This window comes from Anomaloglossus baeobatrachus, chromosome 4, assembly GCF_048569485.1.
Source record: "Anomaloglossus baeobatrachus isolate aAnoBae1 chromosome 4, aAnoBae1.hap1, whole genome shotgun sequence".
In the NCBI taxonomy this organism is placed as follows: domain Eukaryota; kingdom Metazoa; phylum Chordata; class Amphibia; order Anura; family Aromobatidae; genus Anomaloglossus; species Anomaloglossus baeobatrachus.
In genome coordinates, this window is record NC_134356.1 from 221,806,218 (window position 1) to 221,822,489 (window position 16,272).

A 16,272-nucleotide genomic window follows, 5' to 3' on the forward strand; every position below is an offset into this window, starting at 1 on the left:
TAGCTCTATTTTCAGTTATCGCTGAGCTAGTGGGAAGAGACTAACAGTGATGGGGTCTCAATGACATTGTACACACAAAAAGATGGATTCCTGCAGCAGAAGCATTGAGGAAATTATACGGCAATACTGGGCAGTGTAACTGTGACTCAAGCACTGGGATTATTCTTTTCTTGCTCTCTTCAGCTTACCTCCATACATTGGAATAGGCTTTGTGACCTAACACCTCACTATTGTGTTGCTCAAGGTGGATTTGAGGGTTTTTTTGTGTTTTGTTTTTTTAAAAAAGGGTGAGTAAGGAGTTCAGAAGACAAGGTGATGGGGAATAAGTGCCTTGTAGGTGGAGAAAGAAGGACATTCCTTTTAGAAGATATATTGCAAAGTTTCTTATATTTGCTTGCAGTATTGATTTGTACAAAGTTTGTTGAAAGTACAGTGTCCATTTAAGCCTAGAACGCGCAACCATAGAAATCAACCATAGAAAACAAGTAACCTAGCAGGCCTGCGAGGCCCCATGTATGCGTTCTAGGGTTAATGAAGAGGAATCATTATCATATAATGCCCCTGATAAAGTGTTCTTCTGTTAGTTATTTCATTACTTCTACTGATGTTGTGCTTCCCCTGTAACAGCTTTTCAAAGAAGCTCAGAGAAAAAGAAGATGCAGCTGCATCCCCCTCCTCCCGGTCGAGCATTTACTCGCGAAAGTATTTTGTCCACTAAGCCTGTTTGTAAACCTTTATGGCCAACCTGCAAATCAAATGGCATGAGGGAACTGAACAAGATACTACCTTCCACTAATAAAAAAGTGTGTTAAGATTAACTATGGAGATATATACAGTGAGTACGGAAAGTATTCAGACCCCTTTACATTTTTCACTCTCTGTTTTATTGTAGCCATTTGGTAAATTGAAAAACGTTCATTTTTTTTCTCATTGACGTACACACTGCACCCCATCTTGTCAGGAAAAACAAAAATGTAGAAATTTTTGCAAATTTTTTTTATACAAGAAAAACTGAAATATCACATGGTCATAAGTATTCAGACCCTTTGCTCAGACACTCGTATTTAAGTCACATGCTGTCCATTTCCTTCTGATACTCCTTGAGATTGTTTTACTCCTTCATTGTAGTCCAGGTATGTTTAATTAAACTGATAGGACTTAATTTGGAAAGGCACACACCTGTCTATATAAGACCTCACAGGTCACAGTGCATGTCAGACCAAATGAGAATCATGAGATCAAAGGAACTGCCCAAGGAGCTCAGAGACAGTTGTGGCAAGGCACAGATCTGGCCAAGGTTACAAAAGAATTTCTGCAGTACTCAAGGTTCCTAAGAGCACAATGGCCTCTATAATCCTTAAGTGGAAGAATTTTCGGACCACCAGAACTCTTCCTAGACCTTGCCGTCCAGCCAAACTGATCAATCGTGGGATAAAAGCCTTGGTGAGAGAGGTAAGGAAGAACACCAAGATCACTGTGGTTGAGCTCTTGAGATGCAGTAGGGAGATGGGAGAAAGTTCCACAAAGTCAACTATCACTGCAACCTTCCAATAGTTGAGCCTTTATGGCAGAGTGGCCCAACGGAAGCCTCTCCTCAGTGCAAAACATATGAAAGCCCACATAGAGTTTGCAAAACAAAACACATGAAGGACTCCCAGACTGAGAAATAAGATTCTCTGGTCTGATGAGATGAAGATAGAATCTTTTGGTGATAATTCTAAGTGCCCAATACAATCCCAACAGTGAAACATGGTGGTAGCAGCATCGTGCTATGGGGGTGTTTGCTGCAGGGACAGGACGACTGGTTGCAATTGAAGGAAAGATGAATTGGCCAAGTACAGAGATATCCTGGAAGAAAACGTCTTCCAGAGTGCTCTGGACCTCAGACTTGGCCGAAGGTTCACCTTTCAACAAAACAATGACCCTAAGCACACAGCCAAAATAAAAAGGCATGGCTTGAGAACAACTCTGTGGCTATTCCCAGCCAGAGACCTGACCTAAGCCCAATTGAGCATCTCTGGAGAGACCTGAAAATGGCTGTCCACCAATGTTCACCATCCAACCTGATGGAACTGGAGAGGATCTGCAAGGAAGAATGGCAGAGGATTCACAAATCCAGGTGTGAAAAACCTGTTGCATCATTCCCAAGAAGACTCATGGCTCTACTAGCTCAAAAGGTGCTTCTACTCTAATATTATGACCATGTGAGTTTTTCTTCTTTAAAAAATTTGCAAAAATTTCTATTTCTACACGTCTTGTTTTTTTCCGACAAGATGGGGTACAGAGTGTACATTAATGAGAAAAAAAAAATGAACTTTTTTGAATTTACCAAATGGCTGCAATGAAACAGTGAAAAATGTAGAGGGGTCTGAATACTTTCCGCAACCACAATGTGTGTGTGTGTGTATGTATATATATACATATACATATATATATATATATATATACATATATATATAAACACATACACACACACATATATATATACACATATATATATATACATACACACACACACATATATATATACACATATATATATATATATATATATATATATATATATATATACACACACTCACACACACACATACATATATATTTATTTGTTTAAAGAAAAAACTTACAAAATCAATGTAAACTTACTAGTCATTAAGGTGGGGACAAGCCTGTATGCTTGACCCCACACGGATACTTGATTGATGGTACAATAAGCAAAAGTTGACATTTGATGAGATCACTGTAGTGTCCTAATTTCTAGCAGAACAGTTTGCATGTATTGTAATGTCTCATAAGACTTAGTCATCCCTAGATAATGGCTACATTCACAGGGATTGAACACCAGAAAGATCTGTGGGACAAATCTTTGTTACGCAATTATTATTTTCATCAAACATGGCATAAATCACGTATTCTTCTACAAAACATCGAAATACTACACAAAATTAGGCTTGGGTGTCTGACACATACAGTGTAACGCCCCTTGTTCCTGATAAAAGCTACAATCATTCTGAAAGAATTTTTGCAGTTGTTTTAAAACTTATAATTTAGTGCAAAATAGGCAAATTACATATTGCTGCTTATTTATCGAGAAGAAAAAAATGCTCTTGTCCCCAGAAATGAATTCACAGTTTATGTAATAAACGTATATAGCAAGTATTCATGATGTATTCAATGATGTAAAGGATTGATTAATATGTAAACAGAGTCCAATGGCTACTTCTGAAGCTCGACAGTAGGTACTGAGCTTGCACGGCTGGTGCATTCACGTTAAGGTGACTTTCAGTACAGGATACTGATGGCAGCAGAAGGAAAATAGTGTGATTAAAAGGCATTCAATTCAATGTTATTCTGCCCCGCCTACCGCCAAGTGGCAATTAAAAAAACCCAGCGTGTCGTATTTGAGAGCTGTGCTAAGCTGTGAAGTGTACAAGATCCCTGTTGGTTTGCTCTCAGTTTGCGTCCTGTTCTATAAGGTAGATTATCAAAAGAGCCTAATGGAACAGCATATTTAACGCACGCAGCGTCATTGTCACTCTACCAGCTGAAGCACATACAGAATTCCAAGATTGTCAATGGTTACAAAAGTTCTAAAAGAAGAACACGGATGTATTGACTTCAAGTTTGTGCCATTTGTGTAGAAAGTCTGTTTGCAGGTTCCAGTGTCCACATCCCACCACTGTGGAGAAAAAAAGAAGACTTTATAAGTGAAAGCGTTCCAGCTGCTTTGTTGAGAAAATATTGTCTATTGAAGCAGTACGGAGATACAATGCCACAAATCTGTGATATCTGTGCTACATCAGCCATCATTATCTGTAGACCTCAAAGAAATAAATCGTACATCTAGCCATTTCTGTGAACCAGGTGGCCCATGTTTTATCTGTGAGAGAATAAGCTACTCAACCTAGAACAGTAGGTGCCCCCTTTTAAGCTAATTCAACTGTATGAAGCCCCATGAAAGCCAAATTAGTGTTCATAATAACTTTTATTTATATAGCGCCAACATATTCCGCAGAAAGGGGACATATACAGACAATATAAAACATTACAGAATACCACAACTCAGAGGCCAAGAGGAGTGAGGGCCCTGCTCACAGGGTTACAATCTATAAGAAAATAGGGGAGGCACAAAAGGTTAATGGTACAAAGTGCCTGTCTGGTCCAGCCACCAATATGATAAATAGGAGATTCACAGAACGCTAAATGAACTGGTCACCAGCCAGGGCAATTAAGTGGATGGAGGGTGTATAAATAGATGGTACAAGGGACCAAATTTGGAAGAAAATATTAGAAGGGAAGAACGAAATAAGTGAGGTGATATGCCAGTCTAAAGAAATGCATTTATAGGGCTCACTTGAAACTGTGGGTATTGTGAGTTGAGCGAATTGTTCTTGGTAGTGCTTTCCAGAGAACTAGTGCAGCTCTTGAGAAGTCTTGGAGATAGGAGTGGGACTTTCGGATTATAGAGGATGTCAGTCTTAGGCTATTCGCAGAACGGAGGGTATGGGTGGGGTGATAGACAGAGACGAGGGAAGAGATGTAGGATGGTGCAGCACTATGGAAAGCTTTGTGGGTGAGGGAGCTAAGTTTATATTGTACTCTGTACCGGATATGCAACCAATGCAATGACTGGCACAAGGTGGAGGCATCAGTGTAGCGGTTGGAGAGGAATATGATTCTGGCTACTGTATTCAGGATGGATTGGATAGAAGAGAGTTTAGTAAGAGGAAGACTGATTAGTCGAGAGTTGCAATAGTCCAGACAAGAATGAATAAGCGCGCTAGAAAGAGCTTTTTCACAGTCAACTGTACGAAAATGTTGAGATGTTTTTGAGATGTGGGTGACCTGAGCGAGAGAGTGATTGGGTGTAGGAGATAACTCCAAGACAGCGGGTGTGCTGCTGATGTGTAATGGTAGAACCACATACAAAAATGGTATCATTGGGTTTCTGAAGGTTAGTAGAGGGAGGAAAAACGAAGTTCAGTTTCTGACAGATTCAGTTTTAGATAGAGGGAGGACATGATTTTAGAGACAGTTGATAGACCAATCACTGATATTTGGTAATAATGCAGGGGTGATGTCTGGATCAGAACTGTCATCAGCCTACAGATGCTACTGAGAACCGAATCTACTAATGGTTTATCCAACAGGGGCGGTGTAGAGAGGAGGAGGGGGCCTAGAACTGAACCCTGAGCAACACCGACAGTAAGGCTATGTGCCCACGTTGCGTTCTATTACGCAGCGTGTAAGTCACTACATATGCGTCTCAGAACACAGCTGAAAAGCTGCGTTCTGAGACGCATTGTAACTGCAGAATTCCTGCTGAATTCATGCGTTCTGGATGCTTCCAGAATGCACATTTTTTACGGTGCAGTCCCACTCGGCTCTGCTGCATCCCCATAGACTTGTAGCAGAGTCGAGTGGGACCGCACTGTCAAAAAGAGCATGGCTGGCTGCGAGACAGTGCCGTGCGATCAGAATGAACTCAGATGAACTTCACCCGACTTCATTGTGATCGCGCGGCTCTGTGTGTCGTGGCTTCATTTGCGATCACAGGTGAAGGACTCACCGGAGACCGCAAATCCCCTGAGTGACTGCAGTGAGCCGCGCGATCACCGGTGCCGTCACTCAGGTTACTCGCGGCCGCAGCTGCAGTCCTCCACCCGAGACCTGTGGCCGCGGGTAACCTGAGTGACGTCTCCACTGACAGTGCGACTCACGTCAGTTGCTGCGTGGGACTGACAGGAGCGACGGTGTTCTACGGCCGCTTCTGTCAGCTTCATGTAGCAGAGCTGGATGCGTCGTGGGACCTCGTGAGGATTACGCCGGACCTGGAGGGGTGTTTGGGGATTTTAATAAAGTGGTGAAAGAGGGTGTTTTATGGTCTTTTATTTCAAATAAAGGATTTTTTTGGGTGTATGTATTTATTTACTTTCATTTACAGGTTAATCATTGGGGGTGTCTGATAGACGCCTGCAATGATTAACGTAGGCGTTAGTGGCAGCTTTGCCACCGCACCAGGGCAATTCTGGATAAGCCGGGTAGAGTCAGGGACTGTCGCATCTAATGGATGCAACAATTCCGGGCAGCTGCTGGCTGATATTTTTAGGCTGGGGGGTCCCCATAACATAGGGCTCCCCATCCTGAGAAAACCAGCCGCCTTCAGCCGTGTGGCTTTATCTTGGCTGGTATCAAAATTGGGGGAGACCGCACATCGTTTTTTTTATTATTTATTTATTTTACTGCACTACATAGTGGCTGTGATTGGTTATATACCAAAACTAGTCATATAAAGTAGATGTTAATTCAAAACCTTATAGTCTTCACTACTTTTTCATAAAATTTAATTTTATTAAATAATCAATCACAGACATACATAAACACTTAAAAGATGAGGAGGAAGCAAAGAGACAATCTCCCTATCCTGTTTCCTTCCAATACGGGGGTCGGCGTCCTAGGTCAATGACGCCGCCGTTCAATGTCGACTACGTCCCTATATTGAGCCCTCCCTATGATAGATATAGTGCATCCCCTTCTGGAAGATTGAATTCCCAGAGTATTATCACCACGGTGAAAAGACAGTGCACAGTCCGGGGTGACTTAGATGTTGCTGATAGTATAGCAATAATTATGGGGTGGGGCTTAGGGGTCGTCTATGATTTGTCAAATCTGTCAGTGTGCTCAGAGAAGTAGTTGTAAAGCACAGTTTAAATAATTATGCTGATCAAAGGGTATTCAGCACATAGTGTGCTCAATTTAAGAACTATTTGAGACACACAATTCCTAAAACAGGAGTGCCCACGGTTATAAAAGTGGCCGACGCGTTTCGCCCATTAACATCTTAATGGTGTAGGGCTCATCAGGGGCTTGAGGACAATTTCTTGATAAACTCCTTATTTAGATATCGGAGTGAATACGGACCTATTGATCACTGGGCTAGTGACGAGGATATTATGATCCTAGGATCCATCTGGTATCTCATCAGGATGATAATCACCTTATTATGTATGAGCTCAAATCAGCTTGATTGTCACTTCAGACGTATTATGTAACATATAACAGTAGTTACGACCACCAGAATCGGAAAAACAAGCGACCTTAAGGATGTATAAGGGTGGTGAATTTCATCCCACAAAGGGACCAACCTCCATAAATAGTCAGGGTTCACGGTATACCGAACCCGAGTCCTGGTTGCTGACCCCCAATGGAGCAGCCGTTTTGTCATGCAGTAATGACCACAGCAACCCAGGTATCTTACATCCGTCCACATGGAGTATAGGTCCAGACTGGCGTACAAAGTAGTGAAGACTATAAGGTTTTGGCTGTGATTGGTTGCATTGAGATAGCTGTCACTCAGCGTGGGGGCGTGTCTGACTGCAACCAATTATAGGTGCCGGTGAAATCAGGGAATACCAGATTGAATAATGAGCGGCCGGCATTTTCAAAAGCAGGAGAAGCCGCCGCAGTGTGATAGCCGTGCAGCGCCGCGTCGGTGTTCGGTCAGTGATCGGTGAGTATGAGAGAGGGGGGGAGAGGGACAGACCGACAGACAGAGAGAGAGACCGATATTGCAACCAAAATGCACAAAAGAAGTGACATGTTGCTTTTTAGAACGCAGCGTCTTGGCAGTGCGCAACGTGCGCATGGATTATGCACAATCTTCATAGATTGTGCTTGGGACGCAGGACGCATGCAATTACGCTGCAGTGCAATACGCAGCGTAACTGCATGCAAATACGCAACGTGGGCACATAGCCTAAGAGGAAGAGTAGAAGAAGAGAAGCGAACAAAAGACACAGTGAAGGAGTGGTCAGAAAGGTAGAAGGAGAACCAGGAAAGAGCGCGGTCCTTGAGGCATATAGAGCGGAGTATAATAAGGAGCAGCTGGTGATCCACAGTGTTGAATGTAGCAGAGAGATCCAGGAGAATCAGCAGGGAGCAGTGACCATTAGATTTTACTGTTAGTAGATCACTAGGGAAAAAAGAGCAATTTCAGCAGAGTGTAAGGAGCGGAAACTGGATTGTAGAAGGTTGAGTGAGAATTATCTGACAGATAGCGGATTAGATGGGAGTGGGCCAAGCATTCCAGAAGTTTAGAGTTGAAGGGGAGATTAGACACAGGTTTGTAGTTTGCAGTGCAGTTTTATTTGAGGGATGTTTTTTTTTTTTTTTAGTAATGGGTGTATTGCTGACATGTTTGAAGGAGGAGGGAGAGATACCAGATGAGAGAGAGAGGTAAATATTTTAGTTAGACAAGTGGTGACAGTCAGGCAAATGGATGGAAGGAGATGTGAGAGAATAGGGTCACTGGTGCAGGTACTAGGACAAGAAGATGTAAGGAGCCGGGTAACTTCATCTGCAGTGATCACAATTTGCTCACTAAATAACAGTCTGCATTAACAGAGGGCCCACAAGACAAATTCAAAGCCACTTTGTTGGGCCCAGCTCATTCAGATTTCTGTGCCAATCGGTCCAAGCACAGACTGCTAAAGCATGGACTGGCCACAGCTCTCCAGACACTAGCATGACAGCTTCAAATATTTCTATGAGGCGGTCACACCCTGGTCAAGAGACCTGTGGCCTATCCATGCATTGTGGTCCAAGATTTGACCGAAATCCACGGATGTCTGAAGGAGCTCTTAGAAAGCAAGAAAAGTACATAGTGACATGTAAACCAATTTTCAATTTACTTTCAGTTTTAATTCAATCCTCAAGATCTCCATGAGCAGCCATTCCATGGTTTACTTTCGGGGATAGAATCATTTGGTGGGCACACAGGTCCATTGTTTGTTAGAGACACATCTTTCATAACTCTATTGTAATTAATCAGTCCTGAACCTGTGCTTCCATCATATAACCAGGACAGAATTTTATACCATGGATGTAAACCGTGAAAGTTCCTACTAAATGGATGATAACAAAGATCATGAAAACAGTGAGGAACTAACAAAGAAAGTTTATTGAAAAATTGTATAACTTTTATACAATGAATAACCGTTATTGCCAAAACCATAATACGCCATTACTGCCATAATTTGCATGTTACTGATCAGTCCCAAGAGAAGGAAACAATAGCAGCTCGTTAACTTGGCTGATTACGCTGGAATTAAAAAGGGGCATCTAATGTGCCACAAGGTAAAGGAGATTGATAGTGAAGAGGGTATCATAGATTTTTATTTCAATTTCTGGTACAAAGTACAGCTGCTGTAAAGAACAGCGGTGTTAAAAGCCTATACTCATTTTTATATTCCCGCATTTCATACATCAGTATGGGTAACTGCAGCTTTATACTTGATTTTATTGTAGATTATCTTATTCTCTACAGCCTCTTTGTTCATAAACAATAAATATAAATCAGCAGGCAACAATTTATACCAATCTTACCTTGACATGGGCTCCAGAGGTTACTAATAGTTTACAGTCAGGTGCAAAATGAATATCTGTCACCCAGCCATCAATTTTATTCACAGAAGTCTCCTGGCATTGTCTCAGCAGTTCTCCACTCTGCACATTCCAAATCTGCCAATGGAATAAAGATCAGTTAATGTAGATTTCTGGAAAGCAGTTTGAGTCTCCGCCCATAAACAGCCATCCATGGCCATGGTGAATTCATTGTGCCTGCCCTTGTCGGATTACAGACGTTACTTAGTTTGAGGCCTGGCAAGTATCAGTGTGGGAGCCTGGTTGAGAACCCCCGGTTCCGTCAACACATCCAGCCATAGGCAGATCAGTTCTGGGGGACGGTGGGTGGGCTTTTTCAAACAATTTTTTTGGGGTTGCACACTATATATAATCGTACTGATGTTACCCACAATGTGAGCCTTTCAAACACTGCAAGCGCTCGCACAGGGCTGAGCACCAAGCGTACCTGAGCACAGCTTTGCTCGCGCACGTAAAGCATCCAAATCTTGAACCCGAACCTTGATTTTTTTTTTTTTTTAAGTTGGTGTTCGGATGAGTGAACCTCAGGTTCACTCATCTCTATTGATGACCAGTGTAAAAATACAATGTTACCTACAACTGTGCATTGTGTACATACCAGAGCTGGGTAAAGTGTGGCCCGCGGAACGCAGCCGGCCCTCTGGGTGTTCCAGTTTGGCCTGCAGACTAAGACAGCCAAAGGGCTGAAAACAGTGGCCCATGAGATACATCATTCCCGCAGCCCGTCCACTGTTCTCTTCCTGATGTCATCACTATCTGCATCCGCAGGATCATTTCTTTGAAAGCTAAGTGCATTTTCATTTTTGTTTTTAAATTATTTGTTTGTTGTATTTGAAAAATTATTGTGGTTTGTTTTCTTGATTCTTATGTAATTGCTTTCTTTATATGCAGCTCTTTGTATGACTTACGCATAGAGCGACGATATGCCTTTATATTCAAGATTATATCCAAATTTTTATGGTGGCACCCTATTGCAGATCTGGATAAGATATCTACCTTTCCATCACAAAACCTGCATTGATGTAATCATAATTTATATTCATGCATGTAGAAACAGAGCCAGTTAGTCCATTGGGACAGGTGTGTAATGTTTTACTTTAATATGTACTGTCACTTTAAATTGCTGGCAATTCAGGCTGCTTGCGGGTCAGGTTTTCGGCATTTATTCCTCTTCCGGTGTCCTCCTGGCTTGCCCCCTTTTCTTTATTTGAATATCACGCTGCGCTACCATTGCTGTTACTGGCGGCGTGTGCACACTGCCACAATAATTCAATTATGTCTTCCTTAAAATTATTGAAGACACTGCAGTGAAGCCTATGAGAGGCATCAGTGGGTGCGCAGATGTTAAAAAAAAAAAAATGTGATGCCTCTCAGTCTTCACTGCAGTGTCTTCAATAAAATAGCGCTGGAGATCGCGGTAGGTAAAGGTTTTTTTGCAATGTCACAGTACTTCATATTTCCCAGTGCATAAAAGGTGTCATTCAAAATTACAACTCATCTGCAAAAAACAAACCCTCATGTGTCAGCAGAAAAACAAATCTTGGAAGACGGCGGGGTAAAAACAAAAGCACAAAATGTAAAAATCTCCTGGTCCTCAAGGGGTTAAAATAAGTATTTGTGCACGCTCATCATCACGTAGGCTTGCCACTTTCAATAGACTTTTGGGTGTCGGAAAAGTCACTATATTACACCTAATTCTCACCTCCTAACACAGGTTTTTTTTATATTTCTGATGGCAGGTGACTGCTTACACCCACTCTGAATCTCTTTGTGTTATTTTGTGTTATTATGAACCTCTTTCAAAACCACAGATAACTGATACAACAGTAACATACCATTATTTCCCCATTATCATCACCAGTTGCTAAATAGTGGTTATCAGATGAAAAGTTGCAGCATCGTACACAGCTCTGATGGCCTCTCAGCTCATGTAGAAGAGATAATCCATCTAAACTCCAAATCTGAAATGTAAGACAACACATGATGCACATATACATGTTACTTTCATCCTTCCTAATTATACATTGGTAGTGACAATTTAGCATAGTTGTAATGTAAAACTATTGCCAGTCAATAAGGTAGATACTAGAGTTGGGCAAGAACCTATCTATTCGTACTCCTGATACTCGTAACGAGTACTGTCTAATACTTGCGTATAAATTCAGAATAGTGTGTGCATGCAAGTCAATGAGGAATACTCAAAGTAACGAGTAACCCAAATGCCGCACTATTTGCTACTCGCACGAATAATGTGGCATTTGGGTTACTTGTGTCTTTGCGTGTATTCCCCATTGACTTGCATTGCACACACTATTCAGAATGAATGCGCGAGTATTAGACAGTACTCGTTATGAGTTTAACGAGTACAAATAGTTAGATACTCGCTCATCTCTAGTAGATACAATTCTTGGAGTAAGCTAAGGTGATGCCCCCAGTTACCTAAATGGCAAGCTCTTGGTGCAGCTTTGCCTTTGGCACTGTCAATGTACACTCTCCACCACTATTCTTATCATGCCTTTCACTAAAATTACTGTATTAAAAGGACAGGACTTTTCGTTTGTAACTACTACAGGGCTGATACCAAAACTAAAGCTGGTGCAAATTGATTCACACGCCCTAGTCCATCAGCCATGAGAGTGGTCTATGGCTATTGGAAGGGAGTGGAAGAACCACCACTAACCTGATTGACCATCACAAGTGTGACATGCCGCAACAATGACGCCAGGACATGTAAAAGTTGTGAAGACAGTCAGGTAGGAGGTGGTTCTTCCACTGCAAAGTAAGAAGAGGATACCTACTATAGAATGGTAGCAGGTATCTACTGAGCATGGGCAACCTGTGGTGAAAGAACTACAGGATGTATCATGGGCAACCAGGTAGGTGAAAGCCTATGACATGCAAGTTTTAAAGGGGTGATATCTTTAGTTGTGACACTTTTGGAAACGGATTGCATTTCATTACTAATTATGTTAGGATTTTAAGCCACTGAGCTACAATATATATTATATATTAGTACAGACCAAAAGTGTGGACACACCTTCTCATTCAAAGCGTTTTCTTTATTTTCCTGACTCTGAAAATTGTAGATTCACATTGAAGGCATCACAACTATGAATTACCACATGTGGAATGAAATGCTTAACAAAAAAGTGTGAAATAACTGAAAATATGTCTTATATTCTAGGTTCTTCAAAGTAGCCACCTTTTAATTTGATCACTGCTTTGCACACTCTTGGCATTCTCTTGATGAGCTTCAAGAGGTAGTCACCGGAAATGGTCTTCCAACAGTCTTGAAGGAGTTTCCAGAGATACTTAGCACTTGTTGGCCCTTTTGCCTTCTTTCTGCGGTCCAGCTCACCCCAAACCATCTCGATTGGGTTCACGTCTGGTGACTGTGGAGGCCAGGTCATCTGGCGTAGCACCCCATCACTCTCCTTCTTAGTCAAATAGCCCTTACACAGCCTGGAGGTGTGTTTGAGGTCATTGTCCTGTTGAAAAATAAATGATGGTCCAACTAATCGCAAACCGGATGGAATAGCATGCAGCTGCAAGATGCTGTGGTAGCCATGCTGGTTTAGTATGCCTTCAATTTTGAATAAATCCCCAACAGTGTCACCAGCAAAGCACCCCCACACAGTCACACCTCCTCCTCCATGCTTCACGGTGGGAACCAGCCATGTAGAGTCCATCCGTTCACCTTTTCTACAAAGACACGGTGGTTGGATCCAAAGATCTCAAATTTGGACTTATCAGACCAAAGCACAGATTTCCACTGGTCTAATGTCCATTCCTTGTGTTCTTTATCACAAACAAGTCTCTTCTGCTTGTTGCCTGTCCTTAGCAGTGGTTTCCTAGCAGCTATTTTACCATGAAGGCCTGCTGCACAAAGTCTCCTCTTAACAGTTGTTCTAGAGATGTGTCTGCTGCTAGAACTCTGTGTGGCATTGACCTGGTCTTTAATCTGAGCTGCTGTTAACCTGCGATTTCTGAGGCTGGTGACTCGGATAAACTTATCCTCCGCAGCGGTGACTCTTGGTCTTCCTTTCCTGGGACGGTCCTCATGTGAGCCAGTTTCTTTGTAGCGTTTGATGGTTTTTGCCACTGCACTTGGGGACACTTTCAAACTTTTCCCAATTTTTCGGACTGACTGACCTTCATTTCTTAAAGTAATGATGGCCACTCGTTTTCTTTACTTAGAATTTGTATTATGGCAAGAAAAAAGCAGCTAACAGTCTATTCAGTAGGACTATCAGCTGTGTATCCACCAGACTTCTGCACAACACAACTGATGGTCCCAACCCCATTTATAAGGCAAGAAATCCCACTTATAAGAGTGTGCAAAGCAGTAATCAAAGTAAAAGGTGGCTACTTTGAAGAATCTAGAATATTAGACATATTTTCAGTTGATTTACACTTTTTTGTTAAGTATTTCATTCCACATGTGTTAATTCATAGCTTTGATGCCTTCAATGTGAATCTACAACTTTCAAAGTCATGAAAATAAAGAAAACTCTTTGAATGAGAGGGTGTATCCAAACTTTTGGTTTGTACTATAATAAATATATATATATATATATATATATATATATATATATATACACACATATACACATATATATATATATATATATATATATATACACATATATATATATATATATATATATATATATATATATATATATATATATTTATATTAGGAATTATCAGGATCGGGCACTGCAGAGCAAAATCTGCCAAACAGTGGAGCCGTACTCACAATTGCGTGGAATCAATGCTTCTGGACTTTAACTGCTCCTGGATTGAAGATGCCTGGTGGAGCGGTGCTCAGCAACAACACAAGTCCATAACCACAAATCCAAGAACAGAATGCGGCAACTCACTCCATCACGTGCAAAAATATCCTTTATTCTGCATTATTGCAGACAAAATACAGGAGCATGGGGAGAGAGGGGGTGCAGAGGACGGTGAACGGATGCTCCTGTATTTTGTCTGCAATAATGCAGAATAAAGGATATTTTTGCACGTGATGGAGTGAGTTGCCGCATTCTGTTCTTGGATTTGTGATATATATATTAGGGAAACAACCCTTATAGGGAACCTGTCAGGTCCCTTATTGCCCTCCAACTCAGCAGAATTCGCATGTGTATACCAAAATTCCCAGCCTACCCAGCCCTGTATAATGCTATTTACTAAATTCAATGCTTATTTTTTATTTTTATAAAATGTGCTGTTCCTATCCTAATTAGGCCTTTGACTATTCAAAGGGGTGTTAGTTCCCCAGACTAATCGTCCCTCTTTCCATATTATCATTCCCCTGTGGGCATGATAACATGATTTTCATAAGCCGGGGTCACCGCCAGCTCCTGGAAATCTCACACATGTGCACAGCTCATTTCAGCAGTGCAACTGCAGAATCTGTTCTTCCAATCATGCACAGTGTACCTCTATGAAGCTGGGACATCTACACCCGGTATCTGTTGCGCGCCGCCGCAATGAGCTGTGCGCATGAGTGACATTTCCAAGAGCTGGTGGTGATACAGACTTGTGGAATTCAGGTTATCATGCCCACAGGGGTGTGATAACATGGAAAGAGGGCTGACTAGTCTGGGAAAACAATGCCTCTTCAACTAGTCAAAGGCCTAATTAGCATAGGAATAGTATTTTTCCCCTCCTAACTGGTCTAGGGGGTTCATCAGGGGATATAGTACTAACACAGGACCCAAGATACATCCTTTATTGCTTGGCCACCTCTCCGTGGTAGACCGAGAAGATGCACTGGTGAGATGTTGCCTCGGTGGGCGTTTGCCCTGGAACATGCAATGGCTCTATGTGCTGGGCTGTAAGGTGTTTGCCCGGCGAGTGTGTGTCCTGGAACGTGAAATAGCTCCACATGGGAGAAATACGTCAGGATCGTTGGAAGCACTACTGTAGCTAAGTACCTCTCTCTTTTGGCCTAACAAATTGATACCATGATACCTATTGTGAATACTCTATTATTACTGTTGGTACCTTCTTGTGGACAAAGAGGGTCCAGTGCAATTAACTATAATTGTGTCTTATCGTGACAACTAGAACACTTTTTTTCAGCACTCATTTATCTGACCTATACTGGTAATCAGCTTATCATTGGTCCCTTTATATGTATTTATTTGGGACATTGACTATGCAGTTTTATTCATTTGACTTCTCACATTGGCACCTTTCATTTGTTTGGTATATGGTGGTGGATACCCTATCAATGTGATAGGTAGGGGCAATTAAGGGATAGCCAACGCGGATGGGGGCACAAAAAATTAGGGTGTTAAACCTCCTTTGTCAGGCAGGGAGCAGTGTAGGAAGAGTCAACCCAATCCCCTTTATCTTAGGCTCCCATAATATAGGCCCTAACCGCCCCTATACGTCTACCAATCTACTATGACGGCACTGGTATTCTTGCGTTTACAGTGCACAACACTTTTTTGTTATTTACGTGACTGTTTTTAAATGAATATTAATAAAACATTTAATTACATACCTTGGCGCTCTTATCAGCTGAGGTAGATGAAAATTTCAGTGAGTCAGATGAAACATCACAAGACAGAATAGCACCGCTGTGACACTGACACTCGGCTTCTGTGATTTCACTCCGAAGGTCCCACACCTAAAACGTTTAATAACTGTATGGTTATATGCCAAGTGCCCGAATATAAGAAATACATTCAGTAAGCGATTTGTGTGATATACACTGGTTCTAAGGCATAAAGCAGTCCAATAATGTGCAAATGACAGGATGAGCTTTAAAACAGGATGATCCGTCACATTCAGCTAACCTGTACTATAAATCCTATA

At 41.7% G+C, this 16,272-nt stretch overlaps 1 protein-coding gene across 1 annotated transcript in view; it reads right to left on the bottom strand.

Moving 5' to 3' along the window:
• Positions 1-2,532: 2,532 nt before the first annotated feature.
• APAF1 (apoptotic peptidase activating factor 1) overlaps positions 2,533-16,272 on the bottom strand; it is a 166,241-nt gene continuing 152,501 nt past the window's right edge. The window contains exons 24-27 of the mRNA XM_075344681.1: positions 15,959-16,084; positions 11,277-11,402; positions 9,385-9,519; positions 2,533-3,679 (exon numbers count right to left, since the gene is read on the bottom strand). Coding sequence (XP_075200796.1) covers positions 3,533-3,679; positions 9,385-9,519; positions 11,277-11,402; positions 15,959-16,084 — 534 coding nt within the window. The 3' untranslated portion in view covers positions 2,533-3,532. The remainder of the gene's footprint in view (positions 3,680-9,384; positions 9,520-11,276; positions 11,403-15,958; positions 16,085-16,272) is intronic.